The sequence below is a fragment of the Brienomyrus brachyistius genome, chromosome 10, assembly GCF_023856365.1.
Source record: "Brienomyrus brachyistius isolate T26 chromosome 10, BBRACH_0.4, whole genome shotgun sequence".
Taxonomy (NCBI): Eukaryota; Metazoa; Chordata; class Actinopteri; order Osteoglossiformes; family Mormyridae; genus Brienomyrus; species Brienomyrus brachyistius.
The window spans coordinates 10616639-10634198 of record NC_064542.1 but is presented as its reverse complement, the minus strand read 5'-3'; the positions used below and the strand labels follow the sequence as shown (position 1 = coordinate 10634198).

Sequence of the window (17560 nt, the reverse complement as noted above, 5' to 3'; positions counted from 1 at the left end):
ATGGATCCGAGGGGTTGTGAGTTCAAGCCCCATCTGGGACATTTCAACTCAACCTGAAACTTTGTTTATATAGATTAATTTACCTTTTTTATAACGTAATGTATAAATCATTTTAACACCTGATCTCTGTTTTAAATGAAATTTAAATACAGCGATTCTCTGGAATATTATAATACTGTTTACTCCGATTATTTTTGCATTTAAAGTGTAGTATGACTGGCAGTAAAAATATTAATAAAAATATTAAAATATTAATAAAGTTTCCCATGTTATATGTTTATAGCTTTGGGTAAAATAAGTCAAATGAGATAGTAGACATGAAATAAACATTTATATATAACATAATATTACCAAGAAGGCTGCCGTGTACCAGAAAGCCAAGGTTACCTTTGTTCTGTCATTATTAAATGTGAGGAAGACGCGCATAAAAAATAAAGTAACTATCTATTAGGCAAGTTTATTTTTAAGAACATACATACGTAACACATAAAATCACAATTTAAAGCACAAATTAAAAATGGATGTTTAAAAATTAAATAAGTAAAAGAAAAGTAGGCTATTGCTTAGTCGAAGAATGAGAACGTATTTTTCCTGTAAACTAATTAAGAGAGAAAATTAAAATTAAATACCGACAAATATTTAGAATGTTATTATAGGCTTCTGTATATAAAGATGCATTACGTGAGCACAAATCACCAGTATTTTAAAAAGTGCACGACAACGCGTACTGTTTGTATACCTTTAAATGTTGAACAGTTTACGTCGATATACTGCAAACTGATCTGACTTGGACCAGGGGTGGAAGGAGGAAATGTGATTGGTTGTGGCTACTAGAAATTACCTCGACTCATAGCTGAGGGCTGCTATCTCGTTACGTAGGACGTACACGTGAAAAGAGTGAATGATACATCGTGTTTTTCCATTGCCGTTATGTAAAATGCAAAACAATGTTATGGCAATGCAAAAAAAAAAACTCACTTGAAATGCAAGAAATATTTACAAAATCAAATTTAGGCTTATTTATAAAATTAGCAGCACTAGATATGATCGAAGAAATGATGGGGAAAAATATTTTAAAAGCAAATGTTCTCAGCCTTATAGCTAAAGTGCCTAAATTATTATGACAGATTAAAATGGTGGAGGACAACTCAAAATCCCCGGGAGTAGGTAATTTAGGACATATATAAACAAATAATTTAAGTCTGTATTTTGTGCTCTTCCTAAAACATTAAAAGTTGGGTTTCTAGAATATAAAATACAGTTGTTTTCACAACAACCTTTTGTGTTTCGTGCGTAAGCTTAAACTATATATATATATATATATATATATATATATATATATATATATATATATATATATATATATATATATATATATATATATACACACACACACATCCATCCATTTTCCAAACCGTCGCGGGGGTGTGTCAAGGCAGCTGGCTGCCTAGCAAAATTAGAATTACAGTAGTGTGTGTGTGTATATATCCATCCATCCATCCATCCATTTTCCAAACCGCTTATCCTATTGGGTCGCGGGGGGTCCGGAGCCTATCCCGGAAGCAATGGGCACGAGGCAGGGAACAACCCAGGATGGGGGGCCAGCCCATCGCAGGGCACACTCACACACCATTCACTCACACATGCACACCTATGGGCAATTTAGCGACTCCAATTAGCCTCAGCATGTTTTTGGACTGTGGGGGGAAACCGGAGTACCCGGAGGAAACCCCACGACGACATGGGGAGAACATGCAAACTCCGCACACATGTGACCCAGGTGGAGACTCGAACCCGGGTCCCAGAGGTGTGAGGCAACAGTGCTAACCACTGCACCACCATGCCGCCCCTGTGTATATATCTATATATATAATTATAAATATTGAAGCACAATAAATTCAACTGGTTTCTTATGAAAAAGCCACAAGACAGCATATGGGATCTAGCCGGTAAGCCTAGATTGAGCCCATGTGCAATGTGATCAGTTTCCGGAGTAATTAACTTTGTGTACTAATCCATATTCTTCTTATTGGCTCCGGTTAAGATTAACAGGAGACCTCTTCCTGCAATAAACTTCCTAAATGTCATAGACAGGAGGGCTCGAGGTAGGTACAGTACAATATAGATGTTACATAAATAGTCCTTATACTGTATTGTTTAGGGAATAATGTTCAGCACAGGTGCAAACTTCACAGCACATATACAAAATATCAATTCTCTCTCTCGCACACAGACACACAGCATGTTAATACTCTCCTCTCTTGATGACCCTTGTATAGTGATTATAATGACGACTGCTGTTTGGTAGATTCACATGGATTCAGCGTAGTGCTCAGCACGTGACAAATTCAAGTTTTACTTTTTGGAATGGATTTTTTTTTTGATCGTCAGCTGTTAAATCCGTGGATGTGGAACCTAGGGATACAGAGGACCGACTGAATAAAACACGCATGTATTAGAAATGCATATATATTTTATTTAGTCACACTGTAAAATACAGAAGCAATCTATCAAAACCAGTATTTAAACCTTTTCTGAAAATCACACATCCGGCAACATGATGGTCACCCTTCATCCTCCCATGACACCGATGCTGAACTGTCACAATGTTGGGGTTTTTACCTCTATGACTGAAAGGAGAAAGAAAACAGCGTGTTTAACTGTTGATCGTAGCAAGTACACTTTAGCATGGTATGCAGTAAGTACACAAAATAATGTTTTGAAATCTGAGTGGACACAACAGCATGCTTTGTGCCGATTCCCCAAAGTACAGGCAGATGCTTCTCACCTGGCTAGAAGCAGGTAGGTGATGCTCCAGAAGGTAAGAAGCTCGGAGGCGCAGCTCGTCTTGGCTATTATATCGCATGGCTTCCAGGGCCACAGAGCCTCCCAGCTCCACAAACTTGACTGCAGCCTGCAGAAGAAAATCCAATAGAAGCCTGACATAGTGCGACGATTATTCATGGGCAAAATGATGCTCCATGAACCATTTGTTGTATTTTTTGACCCCACTAGATGGCGCTCTGGTTTGCATTGGGACATGGAGCCTTTTTCATAGAGAGCACCATCTACTGATGCCATAAAATACAGCAAATGGTTGATGAAGCTTCATTTGGCTGTCACTACAGCAGGGGTAAACCTTTTATTGTTACTGTCTAGCTTTAACTGCAAGACAGCTGGGAGATTACAAGACTGTACCTGAGAGCTGCTGGCCAGCAGCAGGCAGAGCACTTCCAGACTAAGCGTCACCACAGCTGGGTCGGCCATCTTGAGAGTGGAACACAAAGCAGGCAGCAGCCCACTGTGGATAAGCTGGACGCAGTACTCTGTCCCCTGATAGGCAACATTAGCCAGGACCTGCAGCACCTATACACAGGTGACATTTGCTAGGTGTAACCAGAAATGTCAACACAGGGGTTCCGTGTAATAAATATAAGAACTAGTCTCACAAAACAGCAGAGGTGGAGATTTCAGGTCCAGAAAGTACAAATCCAGACCAAGATTTTCTTTCAACCAACCAGTTGAGTCACAGTCACAGAGTAGTCAACTGTTTGGTTGAAACAAAATCTTGGCCTGGATTTGTACTTTCTAGATCTGAAATCTCGAACACACAATATACCAAAAAAAAAAGCCGATAGCCTAAAGGTTAGGAATATATCATTGACATGGTTCAAGATTCAGGACACATCGAATGCTGTTCCCTTAAGCCAACATGCGCTAGCAAAGTTGAAATGGCCAGAACTGCAAGTAATTTAGGATGAAATTACTTCATTTAAAAAAAAAATCTAGAAAAACAATTCGCTCATTTCCTCAGAGGTTGCTAACCATGGTATTGATCCCCTTGGAAAACGGCAGGAGCTGGATCAGACTTGGGACCAAAGACAGGTAGAGTACAGCAGAGCTGAAAACACTGGAATCCGCTGAAGAGAGGACAGGATTCATCCAGGATGCAAAGGGAATGAAATCAAAATCAGTCAGGCTAATTACACTGCTTAACCCCTGCTGGAAAACTACTACAATGCCATAAAAATCATTGAAATACACGTTGTTTTGTAGTTTTATTACTGGAATATTTTACACTTAAAGAATGTGCTTGATGGACACAAAGAGTTTTAATTTATCTTGGTCCCAGCAATCAAATCTCACTGACCATCTTAAGGCCGATTCATGCTTCACTACTCTGAATGCGCTTTCGGTTGCGGACGAGGAGGCATGACGGAAATTTCGCCATCAGGGGTTGGCTGCCGACGGTGCGCAAATAGCCCAGATTTTTATGTCCATCTGGAAATTGTACGATGCATGTACAACATAATTGATTAGGCATTTCCAGTAGGTGGCAGCATGGATTCTCAGAGATCAGTGGTCACCGACGAAAGAGTAGTGGAAGTTGTTGTTGTAGTAGCTGTATGGACAGAGGTAGCTGGACATCTAAATTTTCATACAGTCCAGACTTTATACCGTGGTATACAGTATACTAAAAAGCAGCACTATTCTGGAACCTTGAAATACTAGAGATAAAATCGGCTGTATATATATTAAAAATACTTTGTCATAAGGAATTCGGTATACCGAGGTACCAAGCCTAGACTAATGACTTTAAAACTGTTGAAAATGTATCCGTTTTACTACACTACTTCTATTTGTGCTTGTTGAAACACATCTGCCCTCTGCTGGTCTGGAGGAATATCGCTGTTGCATGCACACACCGTCCACAGCCTCAAAGCGCACTTGGGAGAACGAAGTATGAACTGCCCTTTGTTCTCTACCTGTTAAGTTGTTCAGGGCCCAGAGACTCTCTCTAGCCAGGCCAGGGTGCGGCTGCAGAAAGGCCTGTGCCAGTATGCAGAGAGCAGCCAGCAGTCGGCTGTCCGTCAGCTGCGAGCCGCAGCATTCAAGCGCGCCGCCTGCCAGCAGGTTGCCAACACAGCGCAGCAATGGCCAGATTAGCTGTGGGGGGGCAGGGCGGTACCTTTATACAAGAATGCATTTATTCCTTACTTTATCTTTTACTGCAGCAGTTCATCTATACAGATTTTATTGGTAGTTTTTTTAGGAAATGGTTTTGAAACTGATGTGATGTATTTAATGTTCACAGGGCTCTTACCAGCTCTATGCCTTCCTCGGTGTTACCTGTGGCCACAGCACCACCTAGTGTTATCAGCAGGGAACTGCACTGCGATACAGCTCCTTGGCTTATAAGCGCTTCAAAGCCCTTGTCGCTGTGTGTGAGAGAGCAGTAGTATAGAATGTGAACTGGCCTCTTCTGATTAACCTGGTGACTCAAGAGACACACTGACCAGCAAGCCAGGTAATGCAGACACCAGGCACATTCAATGGCCGCTCCCATTCCGTACTCGGGATGAGGCTGCAAGGCGGCCAGGAGGTGAAGAGTCAGCCCAGAGCTCATGACCAGTCTGTGGAGCAAAGCCACAATCATAAATCCACACTGATCCTCCAGAACTAGAACTCAGACCACAGACGACATCCTGATGATCATGTTTATAAAAATGTTAAATATTTACTCTAACAACTCCTTGAAGAGAAATTTATGACATGGACCTAGTGATGGACAAAATGACACTTTACTAAACATTTGATATATTTTTGACCCCACTAGGTGGTGCTCTCTGTTCAAAAAGGGCACAAAGCATGCCCCAAAGCAAACTAAGAGCACCATCTAGTGGGGTAAAAAAAAATAGCAAATGGTTCATGAAGCGTCATTCTGTCCAACACCACATGGAGCAAAATGATAAAAAAAAAAAAAAACAGGTGAATACACCATAAATGCCAGCTCAAGGGTTGTTAAGTCAAAGATACTTAAAGCAGACATCCAGACTCACGGAATGATCTTCTCTGAAGCATCTTTAGCCTGGAGCAGCTGAGCTACAACGAATCCCACAGCTTCCACAACCGCTAGGTTCGGTCGCTGCGTGCCAAGATTTGGAGATAAAGTGAGAAAGAGAGAAAAATAGAGAGAGAGAGAGAGAGAGAGAGAGAGGTCTACGCAGTCCGCAATATGAGCACACAGAAGACTATGAATGCAGACCTGTGAAAGCCAGACAAACTTGACCTGCAAACATAGCGCCAGCCCCAGGAAAAGGAGACGGCCAGACAAAAGGGCTGGAATGCAAGTGAACTCACCTGGATACAGACGGCTAGTGCCGGGATAATCCCCTGAGCCAGAACTTTGTCCCTCACTGCCATGTTTCCCGCACACAGGTTACCCAAGGTATACAAGCACAGCTCCTATACGAAGCACATGCCACAGCAATTAGCCAAGGGGATAGAAGTGATCGACGACAGCCCATCAGAGACAGAGACACAGTAGGTATGCTGACGAAACGGCCAACCAGCAGCACAACCAATCAGAACAGGACCGTGTATGCTTTAATGGTTAAGGAGGCGGAGCCAAAACCAACACATTTACAGAGATGGTGGGACCTTTAGTAGGAAGGACTCAAAGCGCTCACCGTGAACTTGGCATTCTGTCCCGACAGGTAGGTGATCAGGTAGGGCGTGGCAGGCAGGCAGGCAGCCCCCACACGGGCACAGGTCGAGCTGGACAGCTGGTGCACGCAGTGAGTGGCCTCTAGTTGGCACTGCGCACTGGAGCCACTGAGGAGCCCCACCAAAACCTGCATGCTGTTCTCCAGCCTGAAATACAGGCGCTAGGCTTTACTGCCTACTTTACTGTCTTTTTACTTGAAATATTGAATTGTTACCCCCTGCTGTCATCCAGCACAGAATGGGATTACAACGTTATTGTTACAAAACCTAATAAAACAAAATCCCTGACTCCACATGCAGGCATGTCCGGCTTTTATAACTTCTATCATTTAGTTTTAAGATCAATACAGTTCAATCGAAGTCATTTTTATGCAGCAGCCATTCTAACCAGTTTGCCACAGGCAAAAAAGTTTTAAGTATAAAATTAGACCAGAAAGGCTTGGCTATGTGATTCAGCTGGGGGTGACTCCTTCATATGGGTTATTGGGGGGTGCCGCACTTCGCTATACCCGATGACGACGAGCTGAGCCTCAGGGCTTCGCAAGGCTTTCCTCAGCGTTCGCAGGTTACTGGTCCGTTTTTCTCCACCATGCTGGACTCCTTGGAATAATTCCACCAATTCCTAGCAGAGGAATTACAGCAGATCACAAATCCCTGGAGATAATCATCACTCATGATGCAGTTTAAGCAGCCCATCGGACCACATATCCTCTCCATAACTGCCAACTTTGATATAAAACTTATGCCAAGCATTGATATTTATTTCTTGATATAAAATCCATGGAAACTAACATTGTACTGAACGTAGAATAATCACGTGTCTTATCGAGGTAACTGTACCTGGTCGTTCCACAGCTTACTGTCTGCTGTATCCATGGATCCTTCATCTTCCTCCTCATCTTCTTCAATAAGTCTTTTACTCACTAACTGCTGGTCCTTCCGTGCCTGCCTGAACTCTGAAGGCAGAGGAAGCAGCACGACAGACTGATGGATAGCAATAAAGCCGGAAAACAGCCGCCCGTTTCATTAAACCCATCTTCCATAACCACTTTTGGTGTCTTTTCATTATAAATGTTTGAATAATATGAAATCACATTGACTTAGTTAAAATTGTATTTATATTATAAATTTCAGGGGAAGTCAGATGACTAACAGGGAAAACTGGAGAAAAAAAACGGACAACTACTGCCGGAGAATCTAGTGCTATAATAACTCGATATTCACCTCTTTCTTGCTCTCGCCTCTTTAACCTGAACTCTTCCCCGGCGGTGTTCCGATCACGCGCCTTGTGGCGGACTGCGTTCAGCCTCCACATGCTGCTACTCGTAATCGATCAGGATGCCATCCTGCTCACTGTTATTTAAATAATTTATAATACGTATTCAGTAAGGTAAAACAAGACGGAAAGATTAATATTACTAGCGATAATTCATTTTCAGTTAGCTTTATTCTTTTGTTGTAAACACTTATCAGATACCAAAGAAAAAAAAGTCTATCACAAACACACTGACACTACTTATAAATTTACTGGTCATTCGTACACAGATTCAGCGCCGTATTACGGCATCAATTCGGTGTCGCAGCGCGATGACGTATGCGAACAAATGTACAACTTCGTCCCCTAGCACCAATAGCGTCCCCAAGCACCAACGTCACCACTGCATCATGTCAGTATCACACAGTATGAACTAAAGGAAATCGCTAACATTGAACAGAAGCCAGTTATAAATGTGAAAAAATATTTATTAAAATCGATATTCCAGACAAGAAGAGAACAGGAATCATAAACCTATGTAAGTATATTCTAAATATGTTAAAATCAGTTTGTGAGCCTGAAACCTGAAAAATTCTGAAGCATTTATCTCCAAGTTATTTATTAATACGATCCATTTAACCTCACTGGTCTTTTAACACTTATCATATATGATGCAGAGAAACTCTTGCTTCAACAAAGATATGCAGTCAGGTACATGAGGAAATGGAAAAAATGAACACTGCAGTAATTCAGAATGAAATGTACCGTTTCAACGGACACACTCAGAGGTCATTTCAAGTTCTACCTCCCCGTTCCCAGGACAAGAAGTACAGACACATGGAACAGAAGACGGGTTTATGCCTAAGTATCCACATTAATTATAATTAAAAGCCAACAGACAGAATCTGCAAGACGTACAAAGTATATATATATATAAAATAGCAGTTTAAAAAAACTGTGGCCGTGTGAATGAGGCCATCTTCTATATATGCTGCCAACTGTGTATCTTTGTGATGAGAAGAACCACCTCGGAAAAAAAGAGAGATCAAGGTCATAATCATCATCATCATCATCAGGCCAACTCCAGCATGCAGGGTTGAGTGTCTGTCCTGGACAGCTCTTATCTAGCTGATATGGCACTAATCGCTACATAGAAATCTGCCACAGCTTCATTTGAATGATATGACTGCTCTGAATGGATCTTTATTGGCTCACACATGCACACACCTTCAAGTTTGTGTGTTCCTGCTGATTCGTATAAAGCGTTTGCAAAGTCTCCGTGTGCCAGCCTGAGTTACACGCACTACATCACAACGGCACGTGCCAGAGCTGAATTAGTGACTATAAACTGCACGTCACTTGTGATCGTGTGACTGAGTGTGAGCACAGCCATATCCTCACGCCAGAGTAATTCTGAGACTCACCACACAAGCAGTTATTCAAAATAAATGATGGGTGGACAATTTCACTCACCGAAACGGCCCCGAGTTACTTATTCTTCTTTTTCTGAAAGAAGAAAAATGAAAAAGGAGAAAAAAGATTACATTTCTTTATGACTGGTGACATGTTTTGTGACCCAGTCAACACTGACAGGTAATGAAAGGAAACAGCTACATGACGCAGTGACAGGTTATAATGTGCAGCACTGCAGGAGCCTCTGTAATTCGGAATCAATAACAGCATGTCTGATGGTACCTTTTTCTGGCCGGAGTCTGAAAGCGGTGATTGAATCACCGCGTCCCGAGAATCATTCTGGAGAGTTTTCGAAGGTGTACTGGTGAGATTTTTCTGCTTTCCAACTTTTAATTTATTTTTTTCTGTGGAAAAAAACAATCATAATAAATGTTGTAAAACACTTCATCTGAACAGTGTGGTACAGGCAGTTCCACCAAAACTGGAAAGCCTACTTGCAGCCTTTTCTTCCGGAAGCAGACTGAGTTTCGCCGCAGCTGGTGGAAGATTCACATCTGCTGTTCCCTCTTTCCTTTTATCCACCTCCTTTTGCTGCTTATTTTTCTTCTCCTTTACATCTTTTCTTTTCTCTTCTGAGGTCGTCTGTTTTGTGTCGTCTAACTTCTGCTTCTTCTCGGGCGTCTTGTGGCCGTACTGAGCACTAGTGGCGGTAATGAGTGACCTCTTTGTAGGCTTGGCCTTCGCCTTTGCCGATTGGTCGTCCATGACGGATGGCGCCAACTGGGCTGACGTGGGAGGGGCCACTTTCTTAGCCCCACTGGCTGTGCCATGGCTCTGCTTACCGCCAGCTTTGGCCTTTCCGTCCTTTTCCTTCGCCTTAGACTCTACCTTCGTGGTTTTCCCCAGGACGGAGATGGCGGGAGAGCCGAGGTCCACCGAAGCGATGGCATCCATCTTTGCAATGTCAGACTCTGCCAATGCGGTTATGATAGCGCTGCATTAAAGTCCTTCTATGTTTACATTTACATTGATTTATTTAGCAGTTGTATATGTCCAACTTAGGTACAAGTGCAGTTAGTGCAATTTAGCACAGGAGCAAAAGCTACACATTACCAACATAGCAAAACGTAATAAGACAGTGATTCAACCACAGACACGAGCAAAGCTAAGAGTATTCAAGATGCACAAGAGACCAGCTAAGGCAGGGGAGCCAAACTCCAGTCCTTGGGGGCCAGAGCCCAGTGTAGCTTAATTTTTCTTCTGTTCCACCACAAATGATTCAGGTCAAGAGCTGTGTGACAATTAGCACAAGAAGGTACAAGGAGTTGAATCAGGTGTGTAATGAGGGGAAACACAAAAATGTGCAGGGCTCCGGCCCCCCAGGACTGGAGTTTGACACCCCTGAGCTAAGGGCTCACAGACAAAGAAATAACAGGTCAATGTTTGGAAGCCTAACTGTACCTGTCAGATGCAGTGCCAGCCTTTTCCACTTCTCTACATCGAGACTGCTGTCCGAATCGGACTCGGAATCGCCCCCTGCTGCTCGGATGGGAGGAGGCACCACGGCTTTGCTGAGCTCTGGAGAACCTATTTTCTTCTTCTTGGGTTTGGGAGTATCATGCTCGCCTTTGTCTTTGCCCCTCTTCGGCTTCGTCAGTGGCGTTGCAGCTTCACTGCTGGAACCAGTGGTAGGGGGTGTTTTCTTATTGGAAGATGCTTTAGCCAGCTGCAAGTCAACAGGCAATTAAAACGACAAAAAGTTTAAAGTAACTCATTCACACTCACGTCATCATCATCGATTTATACATTTCTGGAAGTCGGCAAACAGACACGGCTTTCCTACCCGTGCGTCTGCAGCCAGATCACCACTCTTAACTCCCTTCTTTCCTTTGGATGTAGCAGCAACAACTAAAGATGGAGATATGAAGCACTGGAAATTATGTAGATCCTGAAGACCCATGACAGTACAGCAAAGCAGCTAACCTAAGACCCGTGATAAGTGTCTAGTGTTCATTTAGTTTTCTGCTGTGGCGAAGAACGCTACCTTTGGATGCCGACGCTCTGGGGTCACCCTCAATGTCTGTGACATCAGAGTCCAATTCGTTAGTGGGAGGAACGACGGGGGTCATTTTTGTAACTGTCCATGGGGAGGCAGGGGTCACGTTTGTGGGGGTCTTGCTCGCAGATGGAACGGAGACCTTTTCCCTCTTCCCTTTTTCTGCTGGAGTCTTCTTACTCGCAGTAGAGGACTTTTTAGGGGGAGGTTTAGGAGCTAGAAGAGACTGGAGAGCAGGAGTGTGAAAAACCCACAATAATCTGCTCCTACGTGGCCTGCAGGACTGGGCTCATCATATGTCCTCTTTTCCTGAACTTGACCTCTTTTTAGGGACCTAAAAATGCCTGAAATGTCACTTTCTTTCATGCTGACATTTGCCTTCGACAGTCTGAATGCTTCCCACGTGCACATTTGCATGGCTTTGTTGCCTCTCTGCATCCTGGCCCTGTGTCCTCTTCTTTTTCCAAAGTAGAATACAATCACCCCAAGCAAGACAACTTTCCCCACATGGTGTGAACATGCGGGTTGCGAGTCCTTGCCTGGGCAACTCACCTGGGACGCTTCTTCCTCCTCGCTGGAGCTGCTGTCCTCTGAGCTCTCGCCCCGTGCGGCGTCTGCACCCACGTGCTCCACTGTAACAGGAAAACAGTGCATTCAGCTTTCGGCGACACAGGAAGCCAAAGGAGCCTCACATGCAGGACATACAGGTGGATCTTCACCTGGAAGCAAAAAAATTCATCTGGAAGCAAAAAAATGTGGATCGGCCCGGTATGCCCAATACCACCTCCCGTATAAATGACACGGTCCCACCGGTTTCTAAAACTGACTGCTGCGCCGTTTGCAACAGTGGTAATTTCATACAGTTTGTTATTAATGCGACCAAGCCCTTCACTTTGCCATATTCTCCTTACATGCCCATTCAACACAGGTTTGACGGCAGCAAAAACGTCTAAGCATCTGAACTGAGTGCCTTTGGTTGTTGGGTTGTCGTCAATCTGGGCAACTTCATCAGCACACTGTAAAGAGTAGCTGATAAACTGATAGGCTGGTTTCTAGTCCCAGTATTATACTGCTAGTCGGTTTACGTGATCTGGGTCAAAACCGTCACGCTCAATGCTATAACTGCTAGGCTGCGAAAAAGCTAAAAACATTTTCTTCATGTTTAGTCCTTAATTGCTCTCAGACTTAAAGCCAGATTCAAGAAGTGCTGATGTTAAGTCTTTTTAATATTTCCTTATAGATTTTATTGTTCAGTAATGGCAATACCTAAGCCCAGTGAGATCGTCCTGAGCCGACCTGATGATAACTGTTTCTGGAAGAGTAGGAGCTTGGAAATGGGGACTGGATGTAGCTTTCAGTGCCAGTAATGGAGGATATGATGAGGTGATTTGTGGCAAAGGTCCATGAAGTCAGACAAGAAGCCAGTGTACTGGAAAGACCGGAAATGCTGAACACAAGCTAGCAGGGGTATGTGAAATGGGCAGCCAGACGGGCAGATCATACCTGCAGCTGACACTTTATAAGCGGAAGCAGCTTCCTGCCCTGGTGTACAGCCGTTGCTCATGCTTTGCCTCTTTGCGGGCTCCGCCATCTTGGCTGCAGCCTTTGCTTTGACCTGTAGCGCCTTTGGCTGAGCGGTCACAACTTTCTGTTAGACAGCATCAAATTTAGAGAGAGAGAGAGAGAGAGAGAGAGAGAGAGAGAGAGAGAGAGAGAGAGAGAGAGAGAGAGAGAGAGAGAGAGAGAGAGAGAGAGAGAGAGAGAGAGAGAGAGAGAGAGAGAGAGAGAGAGAGAGAGAGAGAGAGAGGGGAGAGAAGGTAAATCATAATGCAGCACTGAATAGAGAATGGGAATGTGATTCAAACTATAAATACCATTTATATGATTAACTACGCAAATGGACTAAGTGCTGTTACTGCTTTGCCCTCACTGTCCAAGGAATTTGTGTGGCGACTGCCCTCTCCTGGCACTGCGAGAGAGGTGTTACACGCCTTGCTTTCACTGCGGAGACCATGCCTGCCTTTTACATATAGCTTAATCTACTCAATTAAATTCACTGTCTGGGAAAAAATTTGAATTATCACAACAAAATAAAACAAATGAGAGATGGGGGACACACCTTAGTTGGAGTCTCCTTTTCACTGTCTGTTTCATCAGAGCTCTCGCTAGAAGAGCTGTCTTGCGTCACTGCTACAGCAGGTACCTTGAGTGCTGCTGTGCTCCGGTTGGGTGTAAGCTGGTTCGTCTTGTTTGGAACTCCTTTTGGAAGGATCGTATTGCTCGCGCTCTCTGAAGACGCTGCCTTCTTAGCTGCAGCAGGCTTAGCTGGAGTGGGGGCAGCCTGGAAAGGCTTAGTCAGGTTTCCGAGGTTCCCCTTCCCTTGTTTGCTGGGTGGAGGCTGGCTGGGCTTGGTTGGGGGTCCTTTAGCTAAGACAGTGCTATCAGGAGCCTCCTCGTCACTGTCTGAGTCATCGGAGCTCTCAGTGTCTGAGCTCTCTGCTTTCTTCCCTGTGGATGCAACCTTAGGTGTAGCAGTTGTATTAATCAGTTTGGTCTGGCTTGGTTTAGATGGAGTTCCCTTTGCCAAAGCAGTCTTCACTGGAGCCTCTTCTTCACTATCCGAGTCCTCTGAGCTTCCACTGTCCTGAGCTAACATCTTTCTTTTTAGCAGAGGAGGATTTGGTAGTAGTTGCAGCCTTACTCGGGGTACCCTGGCTAGGTCTGGCAATGTTTGATTTAGATGGAGTTCCCTTGGCCAACGTAGTCTTCACTGGAGCCTCTTCTTCACTATCCGAGTCCTCTGAGCTTCCACTGTCTGAGCTAACATCTTTCTTTTTAGCAGAGGAGGATTTGGTAGTAGTTGCAGCCTTAGTCGGGGTACCCTGGCTAGGTCTGGCAATGTTTGGTTTAGAAGGAGTTCCCTTTGCCAACGTAGTCTTCACTGGAGCCTCTTCTTCACTATCCGAGTCCTCTGAGCTTCCGCTGTCTGAGCTCTCTGCTTTCTTTCCTGTAGATGCAGCCGTCGGTGTGGTGGTTGTGTTAGGTTTGGGTTGGATTTGTTTAGATGGAACACCCCTTTGCCAAAGCAGTCTTCACTGGAGGCTGTTCTTTACTATCGGAGTGTATATCTTTCTTTGTAGCAGATGAGGACTTCGTAGTAATTGCAGCCTTACTCGGGGGTACCCAGGCTAAGTTTGGCAATGTTCGGTTTAGATGGAGTTCCCTTTGCCAAAGCAGTCTTCACTGGAGCCTCTTCTTCACTATCTGAGTCCTCTGAGCTTCCACTGTCTGAGCTAACATCTTTCTTTTTAGCAGAGGAGGATTTGGTAGTAGTTGCAGCCTTAGTCGGGGTACCCTGGCTAGGTCTGGCAATGTTTGGTTTAGAAGGAGTTCCCTTGGCCAACGTAGTCTTCACTGGAGCCTCTTCTTCACTATCAGAATCATCAGAGCTTCCGCTGTCTGAGCTCTCTGCTTTCTTTCCTGTAGATGCAGCCTTCAGTGTAGCGGTTGTGTTAAGTTTGGTCTGGCTTGGTTTAGATGGAACACCCTTTGCCAAAAACAGCCTTCACTGGAGCCTCTTCTTCACTGTCTGAGTCCTCGGAGCTTCCGCTGTCTGAGCTATCATCTTTCTTAGTAGCAGATAAGGACTTTTGTAGCAGTTGCAGCCTTAGTTGGGGTACCCTGGCTAGGTTTGGCGAAGTTTAGTTTAGATGGAGTTCCCTTTGCCAAAACAGCCTTCACTGGAGCCTCTTCTTCACTGTCTGAGTCCTCGGAGCTTCCACTGTCTGACATAACATCTTTCTTCCCTACAGCAGGGGTTTTCAGTGTAGGTGTGGCTTTGGTAGGGGTCATCAGGCTTGACTTGGCGGGGTTGATGGGGGCTGCCTTTGATAACACAGTCTTTGCCACCGCTTCCTCCTCACTGTCGGAATCATCGGAGCTCTCGGTGTCTGAGCTCTTGGCCTTCTTTCCTGTAGCAGGGGTCTTAGGTGCAGGCGTGGTCTTTGCAGACACAGACAGACGAGTCTTTACTGGGATCCCCTTTGCTGGAGCTTCTGTGCTGCTGTCCGAGTCACTGGTGCCTTCGCTGTCAGTGCTAGAGCCTGTTTTCTCTGGAGCGGTGACCTGATTAGTGTCTGCGGTCTTGCTGTGCAGAGCTTGATTAGGTTTAATGGTGGTTCCTTTGACTAAGATGCTCTTTCCTGGTGACCGCTTGGCTTGGACTTGCTTTGACAAACCCGCTTCCTCACTATCTGAGGAATCTGTACTGACAGCGTCTTTGTCAGTAGCTACAGGATTCTTTCTGGCGGTACGTGTTGGTGTAAAGAAGGGTACCTATCGGGGAGTGACGAACACTGAATAGGATGCCACGATCACCAGGAACACAATACATCAGCTCATGTTTGTAGATTAAATAAGAATATTATTACACTCCCACCTGCGAAGGCTGGATGTCACATTCACTGTCCGAGTCACCATTAGGGGCCGTTTTCTTTTTTGGTTGTCCTGAACGAACCATCTTACTTGCTTTGCCAGCAGCTGACACAGAGTTGACTTTAGGTGTTGACAAAATATTCTGTGAACAGTGAAATATAACAGCACTTCAGTTAACATCTGTCTCCCCCCCCCCCCCCCAGTGTACTTTTACAGCAAACACTGTAAACAGCACTATAAACGAGAACTTGAAAACCTGATTTTTTTTTAAGTGGATGGTACAGAACTGCACACATCGTACAGAACAAGTGTATTTGTTTACTTAATCAGGAGGCTGTTTCACTTGCGTTTGGAAGTAGAGAGGAAAAGTCAGAGTTAACCATCTTTAGCATGTCATCATTTCAATGCTAACAATATGAACAGTTGATACTGACTAATTCATGGATTTTTACATAGCTGAAATTACAAAATTTTGCGTACACACATAGTACACAATGCATACAAAACATATATCTATCTGATGCACTTTGCATCAGAACAAAATGACAAGTTGATATGAGTCCTTATTCTGCAACTTGTGCACAGCTACGAAAATAACCGATAACACAATACATAAGATGGGTAATCTGAACAAATGCTGGCTCATAGACATATACATGGCACTTTACTCTACAGTGAGGGTATATGTGACTTCACTGGACAAACACATCCCAAGCTTGAAAGGCCAACATGGATCTTACCCATGCTCAGAGTAAGATGCAATTTATGATACTGACCGGGGGCTGAGGAGTGCTTTCTATGACGTCAGAGTCATCTGTGCTTTCTGTGTCTGAAGCTCCTGGTTTCTTTGCCACGGGGGGACTTCAAGACAGACTGGTTTCTGGAATTCACAGTGCTGAGATTCAAGGAAGCCTGGGAAGCTGGTGAAACATCCAGAGGAGTTCAGTATTGAGAGGAAAATAAAATGAAAAGAACTGAGAAAAAATACAGCTGAATTACTCTCTAAGCCAAGGTACCTGAGGGAGGAGGCGTCTTGTCATCTTCCCCCGAGCTTTCCGACTGGCCAGGCTTCTTCACAGGACTCGCACTAGTTTCCTTTGCGTCTCTGATGAGCGATATATTTTTCTATGTGAATAGCGTCATTCATACAACACACTATTCTGTATAACGATTATAAAGATCAGATGGGCGCCGACAAACGCTCCCTTTGCATATACGCACTTAAGCCATCTCCTGTAGATCTCATCAAGCGACGTTCCTGCTGCTGTCGATTCCTTCTGTACATCAAATATCAATACTGCATGAACCACTGCGCAATGAAATTTACTAAACACTTTCCGTTCAGGTGGTTACACTAAATCTACAACCATATAAATAATATTTTAATGTAACAGGCATGCCATTATAAATTACTGTACATAAACTGTTTTTGATAGACTAGGTAAATATACTTTCTGACAGCCATTTATTGACAAAACGAACACTCGCATTGTGCGACTCAAAATCACAACGGCACAAATCTGAACATTTATAATGCAAACAAACTACAACTGCTACGCTTTAGGTACAGTAAGCGGCTACCTGTGCAACATGTCTTCTCAGCACGTCTGCAGCTTTCGGATGGCCATTAGCCATCAAATGCTGATAAATCAAAAACAATAAATCGCGTTTTGTGGAATTACCACCGGTTGAAGTCATCTTTCCTATAATAAAAGTCGATCTTTAAAAACGTTAAAAACACGTTACTCTCATCACTGCTCCCAAACATCCATGCAGTGCCGACCTCTGAACTATTACATTTTTCCGTATCTGGTCCGCTTTGCATCATGGGATAGGTAGTTCTGCTAAATTTAATAGGCGCCTCTATAGTGTGCGTGTGCTCTATCGGCTTAGTT

General features: G+C 44.0%; 3 protein-coding genes across 5 annotated transcripts; all 3 read right to left on the bottom strand.

Annotated features, from left to right (window-relative positions):
* Positions 1–1464: 1464 nt before the first annotated feature.
* tmco6 (transmembrane and coiled-coil domains 6) lies at positions 1465–8108 on the bottom strand. 3 transcript variants are annotated; one of them, XR_007400448.1, is made up of 14 exons: positions 7732–8108; positions 7348–7463; positions 7017–7129; positions 6471–6654; positions 6142–6246; positions 5841–5926; positions 5298–5414; positions 5105–5219; positions 4767–4947; positions 3826–3920; positions 3199–3366; positions 2789–2914; positions 2530–2630; positions 1465–2415 (listed from the first exon to the last, which is right to left on the bottom strand). XR_007400448.1 is itself a non-coding variant. In XM_049029206.1 (14 exons), exons 2-14 carry the CDS (start codon positions 7820–7822, stop codon positions 2625–2627), a joined length of 1503 nt encoding a protein of 500 aa, XP_048885163.1. In that variant the 5' UTR covers positions 7823–7860; positions 8049–8108; the 3' UTR covers positions 2456–2624. The 3 variants fall into 3 exon arrangements, 2 of the variants coding, with proteins under 2 accessions (XP_048885163.1, XP_048885164.1); XM_049029206.1 differs by lacking the exon at positions 1465–2415 and having other exon boundaries at positions 2456–2630; positions 7732–7860; positions 8049–8108; XM_049029207.1 differs by lacking the exons at positions 1465–2415; positions 6142–6246 and having other exon boundaries at positions 2456–2630.
* A 121-nt stretch (positions 8109–8229) lies between these two features.
* Positions 8230–14151, bottom strand: LOC125750873 (nucleolar protein dao-5-like). Its single transcript, XM_049029199.1, has 10 exons — positions 13351–14151; positions 12735–12879; positions 11784–11863; positions 11220–11457; positions 11019–11083; positions 10637–10901; positions 9670–10146; positions 9458–9579; positions 9236–9268; positions 8230–8789 (listed from the first exon to the last, which is right to left on the bottom strand). The coding sequence occupies exons 1-9, from the start codon at positions 13885–13887 to the stop codon at positions 9251–9253; spliced, it is 1947 nt and encodes a 648-aa protein (XP_048885156.1). The 5' UTR covers positions 13888–14151; the 3' UTR covers positions 8230–8789; positions 9236–9250.
* A 504-nt stretch (positions 14152–14655) lies between these two features.
* LOC125750882 (nucleolar protein dao-5-like) lies at positions 14656–15802 on the bottom strand. The gene is made up of 2 exons (XM_049029214.1): positions 15670–15802; positions 14656–15566 (listed from the first exon to the last, which is right to left on the bottom strand). Exons 1-2 carry the CDS (start codon positions 15748–15750, stop codon positions 14862–14864), a joined length of 786 nt encoding a protein of 261 aa, XP_048885171.1. The 5' UTR covers positions 15751–15802; the 3' UTR covers positions 14656–14861.
* Between the last annotated feature and the right edge of the window lie 1758 nt (positions 15803–17560).

Excerpts from the sequence above, each read along its gene's own strand:
- tmco6 (XM_049029206.1), bottom strand. The coding sequence starts at position 7,822 with ATGTGGAGGCTGAACGCAGTCCGCCACAAGGCGCGTGATCGGAACACC. Across the intron at positions 6,247-6,470 it reads GACAGAATGCCAAGTTCACG|GAGCTGTGCTTGTATACCTT; the intron begins GTGAGCGCTTTG and ends TGCTTCGTATAG. Across the intron at positions 2,915-3,198 it reads TGCTGGCCAGCAGCTCTCAG|GCTGCAGTCAAGTTTGTGGA; the intron begins GTACAGTCTTGT and ends TTTCTTCTGCAG.
- LOC125750873 (XM_049029199.1), bottom strand. The coding sequence starts at position 13,887 with ATGTTAGCTCAGGACAGTGGAAGCTCAGAGGACTCGGATAGTGAAGAA. Across the intron at positions 12,880-13,350 it reads AAAAGGAGACTCCAACTAAG|AAAGTTGTGACCGCTCAGCC; the intron begins GTGTGTCCCCCA and ends GCTGTCTAACAG. Across the intron at positions 10,902-11,018 it reads ATCTGGCTGCAGACGCACGG|CTGGCTAAAGCATCTTCCAA; the intron begins GTAGGAAAGCCG and ends GTTGACTTGCAG.
- LOC125750882 (XM_049029214.1), bottom strand. The coding sequence starts at position 15,750 with ATGGTTCGTTCAGGACAACCAAAAAAGAAAACGGCCCCTAATGGTGAC. Across the intron at positions 15,567-15,669 it reads GTGACATCCAGCCTTCGCAG|GTACCCTTCTTTACACCAAC; the intron begins GTGGGAGTGTAA and ends ACTCCCCGATAG.